The sequence below is a fragment of the Diospyros lotus genome, chromosome 3 (assembly GCF_014633365.1).
Source record: "Diospyros lotus cultivar Yz01 chromosome 3, ASM1463336v1, whole genome shotgun sequence".
Taxonomy (NCBI): domain Eukaryota; kingdom Viridiplantae; phylum Streptophyta; class Magnoliopsida; order Ericales; family Ebenaceae; genus Diospyros; species Diospyros lotus.
In genome coordinates this window covers 20,504,358-20,527,335 of record NC_068340.1, presented here as the reverse complement: position 1 = coordinate 20,527,335, position 22,978 = coordinate 20,504,358, and the positions used below count along the sequence as shown (strand labels likewise).

The 22,978-nt window shown below is 40.5% G+C and overlaps 2 protein-coding genes across 5 annotated transcripts in view; one reads left to right on the top strand and one right to left on the bottom strand.

The window, feature by feature from the left end:
* The window catches only part of LOC127797122 (uncharacterized), a 68,171-nt gene extending 45,399 nt beyond the window's left edge, over nucleotides 1-22,772 (bottom strand). Inside the window, exons 1-2 of one of the 4 annotated variants that reach the window (XR_008022131.1) lie at nucleotides 22,522-22,772; nucleotides 22,215-22,316 (exon numbers count right to left, since the gene is read on the bottom strand). The gene's annotated coding sequence lies outside the window, so the exon portion shown is untranslated. The remainder of the gene's footprint in view (nucleotides 1-22,214; nucleotides 22,317-22,521) is intronic. The other 3 variants (XM_052329694.1, XM_052329692.1, XM_052329693.1) reach the window with 3 other exon arrangements.
* On the top strand, nucleotides 15,566-16,975 carry LOC127796865 (uncharacterized mitochondrial protein AtMg00810-like). The gene is made up of 2 exons (XM_052329269.1): nucleotides 15,566-16,009; nucleotides 16,763-16,975. Exons 1-2 carry the CDS (start codon nucleotides 15,566-15,568, stop codon nucleotides 16,973-16,975), a joined length of 657 nt encoding a protein of 218 aa, XP_052185229.1.
* Nucleotides 22,773-22,978: the final 206 nt, after the last annotated feature.

Below are 22,978 nucleotides of genomic sequence, written 5' to 3'. Positions count from 1 at the left end.
AGGCATTGTAGATTAGGATAATTTAAAGTTTCAAAGAAATTAGAATTGAGTTCAGATTCTAAATGGAGATTTAGATATTTAATGAGGTTTGAACTGATTATAGAATATTGTTGTGCTCGCTTGGTTAATTGATGTTTTACACATCTATCAAATCCCTAGGATCTAGCAAGGTAATTTCAATAGTGTTTTTAGGAAATTTGGAGGGAAGATTTGAATTAAGGGAGGGAAAGAATAAGAAGGAAGAATAATCTAGAGAAGGATAGAGAGAGGATAACAGAAAGTGATGGGGAAAGATCAATCTCATTCACATCATGATCCCCATCCTTTGATATGGCTTATTTATAGCCATCTATACATTGTTCCAAAATGTACAACACGGAATAGCCTAACTGCCATAACAACTGAGTACAAGCAACAATGGCAGCAATATCTAAAAAAAAGACAATTACAAGATTGCCCTTAGGATTATGACAATTCCGCCCCCCCCCCCCAAAAAAAATTGAGCAACCCACGAGAACTGCTTGAGAAGGTTTGGCAGGTACTCCTAAGACATGTGGCTAAGTGCCATCGAGTCCATTGTACTAGTAGTTGTATCAGGGGTGCAAAATTTTGATAGGTCACCCTCTTCTCCAATATTGCTAGGGGTTTCACTACGACCGACAAGTCTTCCACATTAGGAGGAAGATCTGCACTGATGGAATTAGTAGGGCCGATAGCTTTCTCCAGTAATGATACATGGAAGACCGGGTGTATTTCCATTCCTTTAGGTAATTGCAGCCTATATGTCACTTCCCCAACCATGGTTGTTACTGGAAAAGGTCCGTAGTACTTGGGGCTAAGCTTAGTGGTGAGAACTATGGAGAAAAGCTGTTGTTGGAATCTCTTTGTTGACTATAGGACCGATTAAACACACAATAAACCCCACTTCTCACAGCCAATTCACAATCAATAGAAACCGAAATAGACTAACAGATATTTAGAGTAAATCAAAACATTAACAGAAAGTAAAAGAGGCAAGAAACTTATCCTGATTCAGGCACAAAATGCCTTACATCCAAACTGTCGAAGCTTGACAGAATCCACTAGAAAGCAATAGGATATAACACTCCCTCTCGCACACTCTTGACTATGAACAATAGCCTTCCCTCCTGAGAATACAAGGACCAAGCGAAGCTTTCTCTCAATTCTCTCTAGAGTCCGTGCAAGATAAAACAAGAAGAATGAATGTTGAATGAATAACAGAGAACTTATCCGCCTCTATTTATAAGAGATAAAGGTGGTTACAATAGGGACTTAAATGCAATTAAAGGAATAACAGGGACTACCGGTACTAACTTTTAAGAGTTAGTTACCGTTACATTTTAAACTCATAAAATATAAAATACATGGTTATTCATAACTACATTTTAAAGCCCTCTATCGAGAATTGAATGCTAACTAATGCAAATCCTAACACTCTTTACTTTCACATAAACCTTATCACCTACTTCAAAAGTCCATTCACTTTTTTCCCGATCTATTTGTTTCATTCTTTGTTGTGTTAGGGTAAGCTCCCCCTTGATCACCTGTAGGGTTTCCTGCCCTTGCCTTAAGTATTAATCCACCAAGGTCTCTGTTATAGTATAATGCATGACTGTAGGGAGTATACGGGGCTTGTATCCAAAAAGAGCATCAAAAAGAGATCTCTTAAGGGAAGTGTGGAAGTTAGAATTGTACCACCACTGTGCTAGAGGCAACCATTTATTCCAGTTTTTCGACCCAGAGAAGCAGAGACATCTGAGATAGGTTTCTAGGCATTGGTTCACCCTTTTCGTCTGTCCATCAGTCTCCGAGTGATAGGTCGTTGACATATGTAATAAGTTCTTGAATTATTCTCTCCAAAATTGGCTAGTGAATATTTTGTCCTGATCAGAAATTATGGATTGGGGGAAGCCATGTACCTTAAACACTGAGTACATTAGTTTCCGTGCCACTTCAAGGATTGGGAACAAGTGTGCCAAGCTAATGAAGTAACTAAATCTAGTTAGCTTATCCACTACTACCAAGATAGTGCCATGGCCTTCTAATTTCGGCAACCCTTCTACGAAATCCATTGAAATTTGCTCCCATGCTTGATCTGGTATAGCCAAGGGTTGTAGCAAGCCTAGGTAAGGTACCTGTTCAGTTTGCATTGTTGGCAGGTAGCACACTTCATACATACTATGTCATCCTTTTAACCCTAGGCCAATAAAACAACTGTCTCACACGATGATAGGTTACATTCCAACCCGAGTGTCCCCCTAATGGTGAGTCATGCGGTGAACGGAGGACCCTCTCCTTAAGCTGGGCATCCTCCCCAATCACCAATCTCCCCTTATATTTGAGAAGCCTAGCTATCAAGGTATAATTTCCACTACCTTGTGGTTGCACAGCCAATTTAGCTAATAGATCTTTGATCTATGCTGATTGTTCATAGTTGGCCGATATGTCTTGCACCAACTCAGGAATTATAGCTGAAATAGCCAAGCAACTCCCCAATTCCTCCTTCCTAGACAAAGCAAAGCATCCACCACTGTGTTTTCCTTCCCCTTCCTATAATTGTATTGTGTAGTCAAGTCCCAACATTTTGGTAACCCCTTTCCTTTGCAACTAAGTGTGGATTCTTTGTTGTGTTAAGAACTTGAGGCTCTCATGGTCTGTTTTGATCACAAATCGATTACCCTCCAAGTAGTATCTCCATTTGTCAATAGCAAGCAGCACTGCAATTAGTTCTTTATCATATGTGCTTATTCCCAAGTGTTATGGGGTAAGGCTTGGCTGAGGAATGCCACCAGTCTGCCTTCTTGAACTAGTACAGCTCCTACCCCTATCTCGCAAGCATCTATTTCTAGGGTAAAAAGGGTTTTAAGAATTTGGGCAAAGCTAGTATAGGGGCTTGTGTCATGGCTAACTTCAATGTCTGGAATGCTCAGCTCGCCCTAGTTGTTAAAGATTGTCTAGAGTTAGTGATAGGTTAATATATAGATTTGTATGCAATTATGAGATTAGTTGATAAGTGGGTGGCTCTCTTGTAATATTATTTATTAGTGGAGGGAAAAACCGGAAATATCATAACCGGCCCTAGGTAATATCACCCTATTTACTATAAATAGGGAAAGGGGGGATGAGGGACTATACCGCATGTTCTCTTCTGATTTCGCGAGAGCCTAGAGAGTGAGAAAGTTGTAGTCTTGTACACTTTTGGGAAGGCTTATATCGTGAGAGAGAGAAGAGGGAAGTCCTATACTGTTTTCATCAATAAAGAAGGTTGCTCAGTGGTGGTTTCAAAGCTGGATGTAGTGCCATTCACATGGCATGAACCAGGATAAAATTATGTCTTCTTATATGGTTTGAATGTTTCATTTCCTATTATGTTCTTTTGATCAATTTATGTTCTTTATTATATGTTTGCTTTGTGGTTTATTGGCCGGTGTGTTGAGAGTGATTGAGAATGTGATCAGGAGGTGTTTGATTGGTTTCTTGAGAGGAATAAAGGTTGTCAGTGCTCCCGATTATAACACTAGTGTTCCAACCAAAACTGTTCTTCTTAAGCAAATTAGTCAATGGCTTGCAGATAATTCTGTGCCTTCTAATGAACCTTCTATAATACCCGGTCAAGCCTAGGAACCCCCTTAGCTCCTTGATTGATTGAGATCTTGGCCAATCCAACATTGATGCAATCCTTTTAGGGTTCGTGCTAACCCCTTCCCCGGTGATGATATGGCCTAAGTACCCCATCTAGGTTTCAACGAAGGTACACATGGACCTTTTCACAAATAATTGATTAGCTTTGAGGACCTCAAAGGCTATTCTGAGATGGGTTATATGCTGGTCCAGGTTTGGGTTATATATGAGGATGTCGTCAAAAAATACAAGCATAAATTCCCTTAAATAGGGTTAAAAAATGTGATTAATCAGAGCCTGGAATGATATTGGGGCATTAGTCAAGCCAAATGGCATGACTAGGAACTCATAATGCCCTCAATGGTTTTGAAAGGCTATCTTGGGTCTATTAGTAGGGTTCATCCGGATTTGATGGTATCTAGAGGTTAGGTCAAATTTGGAAAAGATTGTGGCTCCAGTTAGTTCATCCAATAAGTCCTCAATGATAGGAATGGGAAATTTGTTTTTGACTATGATAGAGTTCGGTTGACGATAATCTACGCAAAATCGGCAAGTCCCATCCTTCTTCTTAACTAAAAGAACAGGATAGGCAAAAGGACTTTGGCTTGGTTGAATTATGGCTTTGGACAACATATCTTTTACTAGCTTCTCAATTTCAGCCTTTTGTAAGGGTGAATATCTACAGGATCGAATATTTACCGATTCTGTGTTTAGCTTTAGGTGTATGAAGTGGTCTAGGAATCGATGTGGGGGGAGGGTTGATGGCTCAGCAAAGAAGTCCTCGAATTCAATCAATAATGAGTGTAAGGGATCGCAAGAGTTTACCTTTATGATCGCATGCAAGGTGGAAGTAAGGCCAATCTGGCAACACTTTGAGGTTGCTATTGCTACTTAGCTTCCTTCTTCTTCTGTGCTCCCCTCAACTTCTACCGCATATATAGAGTGGAAGTGAGCTATCGTAGTTCCCCCTTGATCCAATAATTTCTGCATTTTCTGGCCGAACATCAACTTGCATTCCTCCTCCATCCACCATGCACCTAGTCAACGTGATATGCTTCCCTTCGACCTCAAAAGTGACCTCCAAAGTGTTGAAATCAAACACAAAGGGACTAACTGTCTTCATCCAATCAACCCCTAGAACAATGGAGTAGCCTCCTAAATTTAGGATTCGAAGATTGGCAGTGAACTCCTAGCCATGCATCACCCACTTAACTCCCCAGCACTTGTACCCATTGATCATCTTACTGCCATTTGCAATCACCACTGACAGGGGAGGGGTTTCTTGGGTCATACATTGCAAATCTATGGCAGTCTCCTTATCCAGGAAGCTATGAGTGCTTCCACAATCGATTAGAATCATCACCTTCTTCTTGCCCACCAATCCTCTCACCTTAAGTATTCTGCCCATGGGACAACCCTGCAGAGCATGCATGGATATTTCCCCATCTTCTTCCCCTGTCATCCCATTTCCTGTAATTGCCAGTTCACCCACTTCTTCTATTCCCTCCTCATCCTCCTCTTCCTGTCCCTCCACCTGCAATAATTGCCTTCTACATTGGTGACCAAGGGAGTACTTACCACAACAGGAACATAATCCTAGTTAACACTTTTGCTCCACTGACAATGATTTCACCGGAGCCATATTAGGGGAAATTTCTAAGGACTAGGCTTCCCTTCTGAACCAACTAATTAGTACTTTTAGGACTCATCAATCCACTACCTGCAAACTGTACTCTCAATAGCTTCTTGTTGACAATCGATGCTTCTTGGCGAATGCCTCTAAGGCATCTCCTAAAGTTGAGCTTGCTCCATGGCTTGCTTGACCATAGTTGGTTGTAGCATTTTGATCGTAAAACTAAGTTGCTCCTAACCCACTAATGAAGCTGGACATAAAGTAGGACTCATCCAATGTAAGGTCAGAAAGTAAGAGTAAGGACCTTAATTCCTCGAACTTGATCCAGTATTCATCCACTGTGCCATCTTGCCTCAATTTGTCGAATTCCTTGACGACGTCCATTTTTTATCTTTCTCCAAATCAGGCACATAAATCGGTTACAAGCTCTAGCCAACTCCACTCCGTTCTGCTCCAACTCCACCTTTAAAACTAAGCGTCCACCACATCATTGAGGTATGCAACTGCTATGTTAACCTTCTACCCTTCTATCTCTCGGTATTGATAAAAGAATCTCTTGCACCTTCTAATCCACTATCGAGGTTTAATGCCTTCAAATCCTAGAATCTCTATCCTCAGCATTGGGGGATTTATATGGCCTCCCTAAGCTCCCCTCGCCAATGCCTCCCCATCTAACTCAAGATGATCCTCGGTTATCAGAGGATCGAAAACACTCTGCCGATTTCTTGGCGTCACTAGGATCAGTGTCGTGGTGGTCCTAGGGGGAAAATCCGCCAGCAGGTTCATATTTGGCTACCTCAAGAACATGCTCTAGGTAGCACTCAATTGCTAGCCTAAATTGGAGAATTTGTCCCTGAGGCCTGTCACCGTTCTCTCCAATGTCAGCAACACATCGCAAGTTGTTGCATTCTCATATCAATTGCAACTCACCTCCTCTTGCGTCTATTGAATTCCCATTTCCATTGTCTCCCTCCATTTACTCTTGGTTTTGGCATAACCCTACCTCCATTGCCTCTAGTCTCATCATCAATTGCTTCGTCCTCATTCCTTCTGCCATTCTCAACTTACTCCAACGCCCTTAGGAGCCGATCCCAGTCGTCGATCAAAATCAGTTTGCAACTACCGATCGCAATCAATGTCTCAATCACCGGCCTGAGACCACCTTGCTGTGATACCAATTGTCAAATCCGTACGATCTAGAAAGGTAATTTCAATAGTGTTTTTAGGAAATTTGAAATGAAAATTTGAATTAAGGGAGGGAAAGAATAAAGGGGGAGAATGATCGAGAAAGGGATAGAGAGAGGAGAGAGAGGATAACAAAAAGTGGAGGGAAAAGATCAATCTCATTCACATCAAGATCCCCATCCTCTGATATGGCTTATTTATAGACATCCATACACTATTCTGGAATGTACAACCTAGAATAGCCTAACTACCATAACTACTAAGTACGAGCAACAATAGCTGGGCAAAAGACACAATTACAAGACTGCCCTTGGGACTGTGACAACATCATGGAAAATTGTTAGCTACACCATGTGATATGGTGTGATTCTTATTTGATGATACTTGTCGCATGGGGAACATTGGTAAATATTTATGAACTGCAATTTGTTTCACTGTATATGTATGAAATGGGTGACCTACACCGGACTTTAAGCTCACCACCCTCCCTAACATATTTTCCAGGTAAGCAAGATTAGGGGGCTAGACGGGGACACAGATCGGGAGATTATCAATGGACTCAATTTGACATAGTTAAATTTTCAATTATTTTCTGTCATTTTAGTCATGCAAATATGGAAAGATTTTAGGCTTTGTGAACTTTTAAGTATTGGCTTAGGGTTCATGGTCAATTACACAACCAGTAAAGGGGGGTGTGACAATTCCTTTCCTAAAAGCCTTTAACTACCAAAGCTCTTCCTTATCCTAGTAATGGTAGTACCATACCATGATCAAACAACACATTCATGGACACAGTGCAATAATTAATGGCTAGATTAGGCCATGGTCTTACCCAAAATTAAAAATTACATCCTTACACCAACCATTGAGCTAAAAGTTCACCTCCAAAATCCCCCAGATGAGCTATATACAAATAAAAGTTTCAATCTGCCCAATACACAACTTAGAGCTGACCCACACAAACTTCCAACAATCACCCTTAGAAATCTGGACTTTCAACCACGGCCCTTTTATGAAAGCTCTTTTCCTTAGGTGTCACATGACAATTTTCCCTGTAAGGCTTTGGATCTGTTTAGTACAAGTGTACAACGAAAACTTCAGTACTCGAAAATTAGCAGTTAGCACCTAATTATAAGGGCTGAAACTTACCTTACAGTGAACTTTAAAATTTTGAAAAAATGGCACAAACAAAAAACAACCATTGTAAGGTAAAGACTGTTAGCTAGTGGAACTTTGGTCTCCTCTAAATTACAAGAGAAAAGTAGCATAGAAATCTAAATTGCATTCATATCACCATTACAGAACCACAGTGCTGCCTAGCATAAGCCACTCTGTCCATAGAGATTTCACAATCCCCTATTTGGTCTAGTTAGAGACCAATTGTAAAGAGTGATTCCAGCAATATATCATCGATGAATACAAATTTATTCACAGGTGATCCATTTTGCTAATACAATTTGGATAAGGATTAAAAATTGCTCCAAGAGAGTAAGGGAAAAACTCCCAACCAAAAAGTGTCATAATAATAGTAGACAGCTACCATTACCAAATAAAAACAAAAACAAAAGGGCGTACTACAAAATGTTATACATGTCATACAACAAGAACAACAACAATCACAAGCTTTAATCCCACTAAGTAGGACTAGGTCCATGAATTCTAGGCCTACATGCATCTCAATCTATAACCATATCCTCTATAACTAAAAGACCATTATATTTTGGATAAAAAAAAGGAGAGAGACATAAGCTAACTAAGGCAAAATAAAAACAAAAACGATATTCGAGCAAAGTAAAATGCGTAAAAGATAAAAATCAAAATGTGTTAGTAATTGAGACGAAAAGTGTATTCCTATAACCTATTCAATGAATGGGACAAAACAAATGCTATTGTCACGTTATTAGGCTATTAGGCCTTGTAAATAAAACGGTGCTTGGCAAAGCTGGAGGAATGTTCCAGCATGTCAAGTGGGGCAAGTTGTATCAGTCAAGGGGGCAAGTTGTGTAGATGGGTAACCGTTTTGGCACCCAAATCTGGCTATGGATCAGCATAAAAAGCACTGACCAAGCCAACACCCACATGATCAATCAATTGGAGATTTTAGTTTTCCCTCCTCATTTCTCTCTCTCTCTCTCAAATCTTCTCCCTCAATTCTTAGTTCTTCATACCTTCCCCTATTCTTCCCACCTAACCCCCTTCTCAACAATTGAGAACCAACCTTGTCAGATCCCTGATCTGACAATTCGGCATCAAAGCAAAGTCCTGGCCGCCGATTTGTGGGGAGCAATCAGACAACATGGCTGATGGTACTCAAATGAAACACATGGAGGTGCAGTTGCAATAGATGTTAGCATCGATGACAGAGATGCAAAACAGAGTGGAATGCATGGAAGGGAGGATGGAGACGATGGTAGATCGAAAATTGGAGACGATGGCAAAGAGGTTGCGCGCTAACATGCGTGACCAAATACAAGAAGAGATGCAGGGGCAAAGGAATTTGCTACGCAATCAATTGCAACAATTCATGCTCATGTTCTCTAACCAAAATTAGGTAAGGATCTCTCCTGATTTCCCATCTAGAGATGGGAAATAACCAATCCTACCTGGGACTGGAACCAACAACCAGAATGCCAGATCATCAAAATTGGAGGTGGATCCGGCTATTATGGGAGAAAATATGGTGGATAGAAGGCAGGAGGCTCAAATTCTCCCGCACCAATCCAATTTTCTAGTACCAAAGCTAGAATTACCAATATTCAAGGGACAAAAGCCTTGATGGTGGATAAGGAGGTGTGAGAAACTATTTAGTATCCACTAGGTAGCTAAAGATCAAAAGGGTGACCCTGGCGTCGGCCTATCTCAACGACGTTGGAGATGTGTGGTTCCAGGGGTGGTCCAAGGTGAGAGATAGCTACACTAGGGATGATTTTACCAAGGGATTGTGTGGGAGGTTCGGTGAACGAGGGAAGATGGACATAGTGGAAGAGTTTAACCGATTGAAGCAAGATAGTACAATATAAGAGTACCAACTGAAATTCGAAGAGTTAAAGTCCCTGATGTTGAGTAGGAATCCATTTATGACTAAAGAATACTTTCTATCCAGCTTTGTTTGGGGGGGGGGGGGTTGAATGATGAAATACGGTCTACAATTAAGATGTTGAAACCAAAGACTATTCAAGAGGTGGCAAAGAGGGCCTTTTGCAAGAGTTGACGATTGAGGCATTAATGAAGAAACAAAAGGGACAAAGTAGAGGTGGAAATCCAAGAGTAATATCATCTAGAGGAAAAATGCAGGGAAGGGAATTCCTAAAATGAGGAACAAGGATGAGATACTAGTTAGTCCCATCATCCAACCCAAGCCTACAGTCAAGGGGTAAGCTCATAGAACAAAAGACATAGGTCGGGCTATGTTTTAGATGTGGGGTTAGGTACTCCACTGAACATCAATGCATGAAGCAGTTACTTTTATTGGAAGGGGAAGAAGAGGAAGATGAGGAAGACCTAGCAGTAGTAGAGGATGTGGAAGAAGAGGACAATGGGGCTATCTCCTTGCATGTGATCAAGGGAATGGCCAGTAGCAAAATCATTAAAGTGGAAGGGAAAGTTTAGGACAACACCGTAATGGGTCTGATAAATAGTGAGAACACCCACAATTTTATGTATAAGGGAACGGCTAAGGGGATGGAATGCCAATTTGTTGTTGGAAAATCAGATCCCTCAATCTATGGGATTGATTATCAATCTCAATTATCCCACAATCTATGGGATTGATTATAATCAATCTTAATTGTTAGGATTGATTGATTAATTGATGTAAATTAGTAATTGATGTAATTAGGATTCCTTCTTTTTTTTTAGTTATAGGGATTTGATTGATTTCTTTCTCCTATATATATTGTAACCATTCCTTGTGAAGTAGAAGAGAAATATATCCTATGTTTCAGTTTTCTTCTACATGATATCAGAGCCAATCTTCCTAGGGCATTTTTCCAGCCTTCATTGCCTTCCTTTCCGATCCGGCCTTCATTGCCAACCGTTTTGCCTTCATCGTTTCTAGGGCTTCTTTGCATATTTCTTACCGGCCTTAATCGCCACTGCCACGTTCCCCGATTCTGCCATCGTTGTAGTTCTGCGGTGTACATCCCTCAATTGCAAGCCTTCATTCTCGACACTCCTTCATCCTTGTGCATTACTCATATTCAGCATCACCTCCGTCCGCCCTAGCCTTGGTTGTTGCGTACATCCTTGTCTCTCTCGCATCTGGTTCTAATGTCCCTCGTCAATCGTTCATCTCCATCATTGCTCCTATTGGTCATCGTTGCCCTAGAACGAGAAGCTACTCAAGCCGTTGTTCGATCTTCCTCATTTTGTTGTTCGCCTTGACATCTCCAACGAGCATCCAACAACCGTTGCCGACAGCCATTCGGCTCCCTACACCATTACAAACCAAGGGGAACAATATTGTTTGTTGTTGTTGTTGCATTGCAAGTTTGCCAGTGACCTTTCTAAAGCTACTCTCAAAGTTGGAAGCAAGTTGTTCGTTGCTGCCTCTCATTAGAGACAGTTGCAGGGCCTCTTCTGCACTAACGAAATCGGCAAGAACTATCTCTAACCCCAATAATATTTTTGTCAAGAGCTAGGTCAGTGAACTGATTAACCTTGCTAGCAGCACGAGGAAGTGTTATAGGTGGGGAGCCTTTTCAGATCTGGAAAAACTACTCACAGCAAGGTGAGTTTGAGAGAGTTTTTGGATAGATTTTTTCTACAAAACTAGTCATTGGTAAACTGGTTATTGATGGTGAGGGCAGGCATGTGCCTTAATTCCAAGTCCTTCAATGCCTCATATGCAGCTAGGAATAATCTTTGGATCTTAGATTCTGGAGCCACCGATCACATGACACCTAACCTAAAATTCTTTGAGACCTTTGAACCAATATCTAGCGCTAGAAAAATTACAATTGCTAATGGCCAAGCTATCCCTATAGTTGGACAAAGAAATGTAAGTTTCAACCCATCTCTACCTACCCAACAAGTACTTTACGTGCCTAGCCTGTCCACCAATCTACTTTCAATTTACAAGCTTGCCCAATTTTCTTACCTCATGATTGTGTGTTTCAAGACCTAGCCACAAGGAAGATGATTGGTGCTACTAAGGCACTTAATGGGTTGTACTATCTACAAGGGAGCAATGAGCCACCTGCAGGAGATCAGCCTAGCTTAAGTCACTCCTCTTCTTTGCATACTTCCACTCAATCCAATATCTAGCTTTAGCATTTTAAGTTAGTTCATCCCATAGTTATTAAAGGCGCGCCTAGGCACAAGGCGCCAGTTTGGCGCCTCGCCTGGGCTAAGGCGAGGCGGTTTTAGCAAGGCCCTCGCCTTGCAAGATGAGGCGCTGAGGCGAGAGGCGAGCCTCATGAAACCCGTGCCTGCATCCTCTCTTCCTCTTCTCTCCAGCCTCCCCTCTTCTCAGTTCCAGCATGTATACATCACAATTTATTTACATTTCTTTAGTTTAAGTAAATATCCACATTTTCTTTTATTTATATTTTACCTTCCATTTACATTAATACATGTAAATGAGAAAGTACCCCCCATTTGGATTCAATAAAAATATCTAAAAAATCAAAATCCATAACAATAAGAAAATAAAATTTTGGTTTTAGTACAAACTCAGAATTTAGCGATTTTACCACCCCCAAAATACGTATCTACTATTTCTTGAAAAATTCATTAAAAATCATTTTAACAACAATGAATATTAGCTATCAAAATGTCGAGAGATAATTTTTCAAAATGAAAACATTTTCTTATATGTCTCCTTATAATGCGCTAATCTTCCAGACTTAGAAAAAATGCGCTAATCTTCCAAACCTAGAAAAATAGCATTTTTCAAAATGAAAACATTTTCTTGATTGTGGACTTGTAGTGTTTATTGATTGTAGAGAATACTAAAGCTATTCCAAAATGTCCTCCATCAATAAAACAAGAGATTGGAGAGTACATGCAAAAGAAGAAAAATAACAGGGATGAGCAAAATATGGCACCGTAAGATGATGATTTTCAATTTGGTAAAGGGTATGATGATGATGATGATTAAAACTTCTTTATTGATTGTGGACTTGTAGTGTTTATATGTTTGTTTAGAACTTTGCACGATGATTGGTACTTGTTTGAGTTTGAGACTTTAAGTTTGAACTTTGATGATGTTTCTAGTTTAGAAATTGCATGATGAATGAATCAACTTCGATGTTGTTAGTTTAGAATTTGAAGATAATGAAACATTAATGATATGCATGTGTTATTATTGATAATTTGATAGTTTTTTATGATTTTACAAGATTTTGAATTTTTTTTCTAAAATGTGCGCCTCGCTTCGCAAAGGCATGCCTCGCCTCGTGCGCCTCACGCCTCAGACTCCAGGACCCTTTGCGCCTCACGCCTTTCAGAACTATGGTTCATCCTCCTTTCTTTTTGTTAAAATCTATGTTTATAGACTTGTTTAAAGGGGGTAGATATCAATATGTTTCATTGTGATATGTGTGAATTGTCCAAACACCATCAACTACCTTATGCTATCAGCAATAAACTTTCCTTGTCTCCTTGTTCTTTAGCGCATTCTGATGTGTGGGGGCTTTCTAGAGTCTCTAATTATTCTGGGGCCAAATGGTTTGTATCCTTTACAGATGACTGCACTAGGATGACATTGGTTTACTTACTCAAGGACAAAGCAACCATCAACAGCATTCTACCCTTGTTTCATAGAATGATTCTCACTCAATTTGAGATTTCTATTAAAAAGATTGATAATACAAGGGACTATTTTAACCACTATCTCAATCATTTTTCCCAACAAAAGGGGATTGTTCATAAATCCTCTTGTGTGGAAACTCCCCAGTAGAATGGAGTTGTTGAAAGAAAGATGAGGCATCTCTTAAATGTTACTAAGGCTCTCTTGCATCATCATTCAATTCCTAAAACCTTTTGGGGTGAAGCAGTAAACCTATTTAATCAATAGGGTTCCCTCAAGAGTGCTAAATCAACTCTCCTCATTTTAGTATCTCTCTACTCATTTTCCAAAAATTGGTCTACATACTCCTCTCCCTCTTAAGATATTGGGTTGTGTGGTTTTTGTCAATATATCTAAACATCATAGGGATAAATTTGATGCTCGAGCCCTTAAATGTGTATTTCTTGACTATTCTCCAGCTCAAAAGGGGTACAAATGCTATCATCCTCCTACCCAAAAGGTCCTTGTATCTAAGGATGTAACCTTTGTTGAAAATCAGTCTTTTTTTAAGGTTCCTACTTCTGGTCCTCAAGGGGAGAGTGTTTCTATTGATCATGCTCTTCCTATCTTAGAAGAGTCTCAGCCGTATCAACTTTAATCTTCTTTGGATCCTAGCTCTTATGATTCTCCTATTTATTCTAATCCTCAACCAGCAGATTCCGGAGACTTGGAACACTAATCTGACTCTCCAATTCTTGTTCAACCTAGGATATCTCTTGTCTCTTGTTCAGTTCAAAGGCTCACCACATGTGTATAAGAGGAAAGGACAGCCTAACCCAGGTGCTATGCAGGATCCATCATCTACCCCTCGACCAGGTTTGGAACTCACTAAACATTCTGATTTGCTTAACCTTACTGATTGTTCTAACCCTGAAATCTCAGACCCGGATATGCCTATTGCTGTTAGGAAAGGTGTGAGGAGTTGTACACAGCATCCTATAACCAAATTTGTTTTTTATCACAAATTGTCCCTGAAACACAAAAGTTTTATGTCCTCCCTTGATTCCATAACTATTCCTAAGACTGTAGAAGAGGCATTACAGAAGCAGCATTAGGTAAAAGCTATGCAGGTAGAAATGAAGGCCTTAGAAAAGAATAATACCTGGGAAATTGTACCTAAACCGAAGGGGGTACCAGTAGGGTGCAAATGGGTATTTAGTGTGAAATACAATGCTAATGGTAAATTGGAAAGATACAAAGCCCGATAAGTGGCCAAGGGGTATACTCAAACATATGACATCGATTACTTAGAGACATTTACACCCGTGGCAAAAATGACTACAGTGAGGGTTCTCCTATCTTTGGCTAGCTATTATGACTGGAAGTTGATGCAGCTAGATATGAAAAATGCCTTCCTTACATGGTGACTTGGAGAAAGAGGTCTTTATGTACCCCCCCCCACCTGGTTTTCCTAATGAAGTTACAGGTAATGTTCAAAAAGGCACCGCCGAGGCATTAGGCAGCCTCTAGCTGCCGCGATTTCATGCCAATCAACATCCTAGGCGTCGAGCCCTCCGTAACTCAACCTTAATGCTTTCTCCTCTTTGGATTTCATCATTGTCCTTGAAGGGACGAAATCCGGCATTCGTAAGAGTAGTGTATAGATGGTTGACAACGGTCCGGCAAGTGTCCTCGCCTCTAAAGCTCAAGAACACGTGATAGTTGTCGCTGCTCCAAGAAGCGGAAGAGGAGGAGGCGGGCTCTTTGCCTCTTGTTGTAATAGTTATTGAACAGAGGGAGCATGGAAGAATGGATCTGTTGGAGAAAACTGGAGATCAATCAAAGTCTACCTCTTTGATTTATCATCAAAATGATTGAGTAGAGACTAGAGAGCATCGTTAACTCTGAAGTAGATGGAACTTGTCTGGGAAGAAGAGAGAAATTTAGGGGAAAGAGAAAGAGAGAGCGCGACCAAAGTAAAGTAAAGCATTGGTCAAAAGCACATATTGAATGGGCAATTGCTAGGAAACCTGGGCGTAATTTCGTGGGAAAAAAAGTCGAGAAAAGTACAGCACCATGGGCGAAATTATTGTTAATACAATAATTTGATTTGTCTGTGACTTACTATTAGATGAAAGCACAAAATAATGTGAGGAAGCAACGAATGTTACAAAATAATGTAGGTTTATGTTGCATTATTGCTAAAAACAACAGTTTTCCTAGGCTCTGCCTAGGCGCTAGGCCCCAATATGCCGTCCAACTAGTGCCTAGCGTGTTTTAGAACACTTGTTGCAAGTTATGTTTGTAGATTTAAAAAGGCATTGTATGGATTAAAGCAATCCCCAAGAGCTTGGTTTGACCCGTTCTCAAGGGCTATGAAGGCAGTGGGGTATTGGCAAAGTAGAGGAGATCAAGCCTTATTCATAAAGCATTCCAAGAAAGGTACTCTAACAATTCTACTTGTTTATGTTGATGACATAATTGTTACTGGCAATGATGAGGATGAGAAGAAATTGCTAAAAGGAAATTTGGCCCGAGAATTTGACATCAAAGACCTTCGTAGGCTCAAGTATTTCTTGGGAATAGAGGTTGCATACTCAAATGAGGGTATATTTCTTTCCCAAAGAAAATATACCGTGGATTTATTGGAAGAAACTGGATTGCTAGGTAGCAAGGCAACAAATACTCCCTTAGATCCTAACTTGAAATTAGGACCAAGTGACAATCCATTGGTGGATAAGGGGAGATACCAGAGGTTAGTAAGAAAGCTGATTTACCTATCTCACACCTGGCCTGACATAGCTTTTGCTATCAGCTTAGTAAGTCAGTTTATGCATAGTCCCACTGAAGAGCATATGCAAGCTTTACGGAGAATTTTGTGCTATCTAAAGTCAACACCTGGAATTTGTTTTTTAATTTCTATTTCTATTAGGGTTATTTGTCTTAGAGGTTGTTAGGATATTTTCACCTTTTGTCTTTTTCCCTTTTTGTCTTGTAACTTAGGCAATTGCAATGCCTTGCCTTGTAACTACAACTGTGAGCTTATATATTAAGCCACAGCCTTCATTAGAGCATATATGGAATTGATGAATGTTCTGAATTCCCTCTAATTCTTCCCTGTGATCTCCTCTTCCTCTTGCTACTATTCTCTGCTAATATCTCTCTCGGTTATCTTCTCCCTTATCTCATCTGTTGTTTCTCTCCCTCTCATCTGATTTCTTACCCAAATTTCACTCTTAATTTCAAAATCCTCTTTCACACCCTAATTCAACCCTAAGGGTGTGACACATATGTCCACTGCATACCATCCAAAGACAAGTGATCAGTTGGAACAAGTCAATCAGTGCTTAGAATCTTATCTAAGGAGCCTAAGTTTCTTGCAGCTAAGGAGGTGGCATAAGTGGTTGGCAGTAGCTCAATGGTGATGCAACTCGAGTTATCACAACTCGACCAAAATGACCCCATTTGAAGCTCTTTATGGCTACAAACCAGCCTTATTAACTGGTATTGGGGGATAGACTACGTTGGCTGCAATTGGGACATATTTGCAATGGAGACAAAACATTATACAGGTGGTGAAGACGGAATTGGCTAAGGCACGAAATAGAATGAAGCAATTGGCTAACAAGAAGCGCAGTGAGAGGGAATTTTCTATAGGGGAGGAAGTTTATTTGAAGTTGAGCCAACAACACCTCAAGGCTCTAACCCACCAGCCAATATCCAATCTAAGCCCCAAGTACTATGGGCCATTTCCTATCCTGGAGAGGATAGGAACAGTGGCCTAGAGATTGCAATTATCAGAGGGATCACACATCCATTCGGTCTGCACATCTCTCTCCTCAAGAAAGCGAACGGAACACAAACGGCCAGCGAAACACTCCCTCCTATCGTGGGGGAAGAGATGGAAGAAGCAATGCCTACAGTGATCTTGGACAGACAAGTAGTTCATGTTGCAACCCTAGGGTTTAGCTACCGTCTAGGAAGGAAATGGGAAGAATTCGGGAGAGAAACGGAGAAGAATTGGAGGAGATATAGAGCAAAAAATAAGAGAAATGTGGGAGAACAAGCAAGAACGAGAGAGAGAAAGTAAAGAGGGAAAATATGAATTCAATATATTATTTCAGCATACATTTCTCTACATGCTATAGCCTATTTATAGGTTGTTCAAGTGATAGAATATTGTAGAACAGCACCCATGTGCACTTTAACAGAATAAATAGCATCTCCTAACAAACAATTGTAACTAATGACAGCATTGCCCCTCTAATTCCTCTTGGGTTATGACAATCCCCCCTCCTTAAAAGGTTTCTTGCCCCCAAGAAACTTATTACCATTGAGCCGTTGTTATTCATCCAATACCCATCTTCACCAACTAGTTTCTTCTTCACCTTTTCTTGTTCTCCTCTTGTATTACCTTTTTCTTTTGTTTTCTCTTTCCTTCTTCCTTAACAGTACTATGACTAGCTGCAACCCCAAGTCCAGCCAGCCACCTCTTCCTTATTGCCATTGAAAATGGTTCCAATGGAACTATCATTCTTGTAGCCATCTCATTTCCAGCCATATGAAGAAATTCAAACTTCTCTTTAAGCAAATCAACCCTTTTTGCAGCTGCTGTCCTATTTTGTGGGCCCGTGTCGATGACATACGTATGAGATGTCCCAAACAAAGTGCCTACTGCAATCCTTTCCTCCTTCTCCTCAAGTACTTGGTAAAGAGGCTTTTTAGGCTCCTTCCTTTGCTGCTTCCGGAGATCAATAGCATCAGAAGTCTCAACACCAGTGGGAGTACTTGAAAGGCTGTCAACTAATTGAATGCCACCCTCCAACACCTCTTCCTCAATCTCTTCTGCAGCAATTGCCTTTTCTTTCTTGTCATTCTGAATTGTCTGATTCAATTCAAATTGTTCCTCATTCTTTGCAGGGACCATTCCCATTCTTAGGACCTCATCAGCCTCATACTTCTCATCAGTTGCATGAACACCATCTTCCTCTTCCACTGCTACTTCATCAACTTCATGCGCTACTTGATGAGCAGCCTTGGAAGCTCCTTTGATAACATCAGTTTTGGTCCTTTCTCTAAACCGGGTACACAAGTCGATCACAAACTGTGGCCAGCTCAATTCCACCCTCCCATGGCTCTAATTCTTAAACCAAGCATCTGTGATGCCCTCCAAATAAGCTGCAGCCATGTTCACTTTCTCCCTTTCAGCTACTTAGTATTGGTAGAACACCCGTTCACACTACCTAATCCACCATTTAAACCTATCTCTTTCAAATGCAGGAATGTTCATCCGCGAGCCCAAGAGAGTGGAGTGAGTTCCCCCAACTCCTCGTCCCAAGTTTTCCTCCTTTGCATCATCCATTCCTAATCTTAGGGACACTTCAGCCTTATGAATACCTCCAATCTACTGGTTGCTTTTAATATAACCTTTAGGCTGTAGCGCATGCTTTTCATTGCAACTCTCATCTCCAATCTGACTCAAGTAGGCAGAATATTCTTTTGTAAAACATTCAGCTAGAATACTAACTTGGAATTTGTATGAAAATAGAATAAAAAATCATCCAACTGTCTACTAAGGCCCTTGATTCCTTTTCTTGTTACAGCACATAATCCTTCAGCCATCTCCTAAGTTCAATTCCTTAAAAAATTCACCACTACAACAGCCTCTTGATCAGCTTCCAAGGACCCCTTCGGAAATTTATTCCAGTACTAAAATTAAGCAACCCAAGCCAATCCAATTGTTGCTTCCAATTCAACAACCTTAATCCGCTTCAGACCTTGCCCTAATAGTAGCGTAGATCTGAATCAGCTTTTTAGCTACTGCTGAATAGCCTCCAAATCAATTTTTGAAATCTGATCGAGTTTGTTCGGCCTCGAAGTTAGCCTACTATCAGCTTCCAACTCACCCGAAACCTCTGCCTTAGTTACGATGGAGCAGCTAAGGACTGTCGCCTTCCAAATTTTAACTTCTTAAGAGTTTGATTGGCTTTCGTTGCAACTTCTTGTGAATCGCCGACTCTCACTTTCCCAAGTCACTGAAATTCCGTCCGAAATCACCCCATAGTAGTTGCCTTGGCCAAATGGCCAAGGATTCCTCCTGCTTCGCCTTAGCAATTCAAATATGAGCCGAAATTCACAACCGCAAGACTTCTTCACCTCTAGCCTGAGTCAAGTTAGAATTCGCCTAGGACTCACCTCTCGCTCAACTTTCAAATCTGAGTTGAAGATCACCATCAAAATCAAGGCAATTGAGGATCGTCGCTTGCGAAATTCTCCTTTGGACCGTTTTCGATGGCGCCTTCACAACTCGGTCACATGCAGTGACCCAAATTTGCTTTGGATAACCGCCGAAGTCACATGCAGTGGTCGTACCTTCCGTCTCGCCTCGCTCAAGGTTATGCTTCCTATTCTCCTGAATTCAATACCTTCGATCTGCAATTGAATTGCCGATTATCGAACTTGCTTGCAACTGTTCGCTATCTTCCCATGGTCCAGCGAATTCAATGATCACCCCAACCAATGCCTTCTTCTCCACCCAATCACTGACCTCTGATTGTCGGAAATCAGCTGAATTTCGTACCTCTATCCCGCAACTGAATTGTTGATGAGAGCCAACAGTCGCAATGGACAAATAACCTCTTAAAGCAAGCTTGACTTTGTAGCACCTCCTACAATTGATCTTCTCCACTGCAGCTTCTTGAAGATCACCTTCAATCAGCTTTCAAGGATAGCCTGGCGATGCTTAGCTATCAACTTCCAGCACTCGCCTTCCTGCTACACCTCAATCACACTTCAACAACTGAGAGTTACTTACTTGTGTCACGAATTGGACTTCAATAGTCTTGACTCCGTTTCAATCTCCGTCGAGATTGCCTTATTGAGTTGCACTCACTGATGTTCGGCGATCACTCACGATCTACTTCCAACAACGCCACCTTGAGCTACCTTCAAATTATCTCGGAATCACTGTCAGAACTCACTTGGCCGCTTCGTCTCCAATTTCGAGCCCGAAGTGCTTTGCTCTGATTAATTTTCCAGTCACTAGAATTGCATCCAGGACTGTTGGAAATTAATCCGCCACAAAGTGTCAGAAATCATTGCTTCAAATCCCCAAACCTACTGCCTCGATCAATTCCGCAATCTATCGTCTGAATTTGCTGCAGAATCACCTTGGTAAATTGCTACGGCTTCCGAATCACAGCCGAGAATTGTCAACTTTGATACTAAATGTCACAACCCTAGGGTTTAGCTAGGGTCTAGGAAGGAAATGGGAAGAGTTCGAGAGAGAAACGGAGAAGAATTGGAGGGAGATATAAAGCAGAAAATAAGAGAAATGAGGGAGAACAAGCAAGAACGAGAGAGAGATAGTAAAGAAGGAAAATATAAATTCAATATATTATTTCAGCACATATTTCTCTACATACTATAGCCTATTTATAGACTATTCAACTAATAGAATATTATAGAACAGCACCCATGTGCACTTTAACAAAATGAATAGCGTCTCTTAACAAATAATTGTAACTAATGACAACATTGCCCCTCTAATTCCTCTTGGGTCATGACAGTTCACAAGCGCGGGGTTCCTCTCACCCAAGTACTGGTCTAATGGCCGTCCCTTCACTCGGATAACAACACGTGGGAATACTTGTCGGATCTCCTCACACAATTTCCCAACATGACCAGGTTATTACACATTTCTTAAGGACAAGAAATGACTTAACGGGGAGGGATTGTCACGTTATTAGGCTATTAGGCCTTGTAAATAAAACGATGCTTGTCATAGCTAAAGGAATGCGCCAACATGTCAAGTGGGGCAAGTTGTATTAGTCAAGTGAGCAAGTTATGTAGAGGGGTAACTATTTTGGCTCCGAAATCTGGCTATGGATCAGTATAAAAAGCACCAACCAAGCCAATACCCCCATGATCAATCAATTGGAGAATTCAATTTTCCCTCCTCTCTCTCTCTCTCTCTCTCTCAAATCTTCTCCCTCAATTCCTAAGGGGTTATTCTCTTTGTGTTTCAGTTTTCAATTTTGAGTTTTGAATTCATTTTTCAGTTTCGTGTTTTGAGTGTCTGTTTAAAGATTGTTGAAAACGCATTCTTTTTATCTGTAGCATTTTCCAAATTTTTTGAAAATTTTGAACATGTTTGTAATGAAAACAGCCAAAACGACTTTTTGTAATTTTGAGTTTTCTTTAAAAAAAAAAAAAATCCTTGTTTTCAAAAATGTGTTTTTGAAAATATGAAGGTAAACACATTTTCACTGTTTTGGAAAACTAAAAACTGAAAACGACCTGAAAACAGCAAAGAGAACAGTGCCTAATTCTTCATACCTTTCCCTATTCTTCCCGCCTACCTTCTCAACAATTGAGAACCAACCTTGTCAAATCAAGGATTTGACAGCTATATTGGGGCATGTTGATAATCCCAACATCAACAACATACCAACCTTTTAACCCGCTATATGGGTCAGGCTATATCAATTCTACCATTTCGTTTATTTCTATTTAGAGCCTTATCTTCTAACCCTTATAATTAATCTCATACCTAAGTATCTCTCACCAAGTCTTTCATGGTCTTCTATATCTCTTTTGCTAAATACTTGTTATATTCCATCCACTCTCATCACAAAAGCTTCTATTGGCCTTTTTCTCACATGATCAAACCATCTTAGTCATGTCTCATGCATGTTATCTTTAATATGAGCTATTAAAAAAACAAATAATGACATATTCCATATTTGTATTTGTCTAAACAAAGTGAACCAATGTATGAAAAAAAAAATAGTATAAACAATTGAATCAGATAATATCCCAATTCCATTAAATTCCTTAACATTTAGTTTTCCAACTCCAAAACCTCCACATTAACAAGTTTCAACGCATCTTCAGTGCCTTGGCCCTGAAATGTATCGATCAAAATGCGACTACCCAAACACAAGAAACAATTTTCACAGATTTTCATGTCATTTTGAGGGTTTCAAGGAAAAAAAAAAAGAAAGAAACCAACAAACGAAATACCTGCAATCAACCAATTAACCAGCTATTGATTACGCATCTCAATTTAAGTAAGTGGACGCTTGTATACCATAAGCAGCAGCGCCAACAACACACAGCAGTGTTCTACGAGAATGAGTCAACAAAAAATTTAAAAAAAAAAATCAAGGAAAATTAAACCCAAATGAAATCAACAAAGAGAATCCGATCACAATTCAACAACGACAATAACATTCCCGGAGAATTCCAGGAAAAACAAAGATTCAAACCCTAATTTGGAAACATAATTTCAGAAACGACTTAATTTCACAATCGAAAGGAACGGAAGTACCTGTTGAGCGAGTCGAGACACCCGATTGAGAGGAGAAACCCAGAGAGAGAGAAACGGGCGGAGTAGAATGAGACGGGCGGGATTGGGCAAGATTTAGGAATAGTGGAGAATTTTCGATTTTCAAGACGCTGGGAGGGGAAACGAAAATTGAGTTCACTTCTTCTGCGGTGGTGTGTTGTATACGACAGCGAGGAGGTGCAAAGCAACTGTGTGTGGTGACGGGGGACGGTGACCGGAGCTTCTTATTGGTCGTTCACGGATTGAATTCGTCCCCGCCGTCTGTGGCGTAAATTCTGATGTTCGTAAGGGTGATATCGGAATTTAAAGATTGACTTTGGGTTGACGTGGACTGCCAGAAGCTTTCCGGGGCAGTTGGGCCGTGTTTGGACTCCAGTGGCGGGCCGCATACCTGTTACTTGCAGGGAAAGGAAGAGAGCAAAGAGTTGTTAGAGTTATA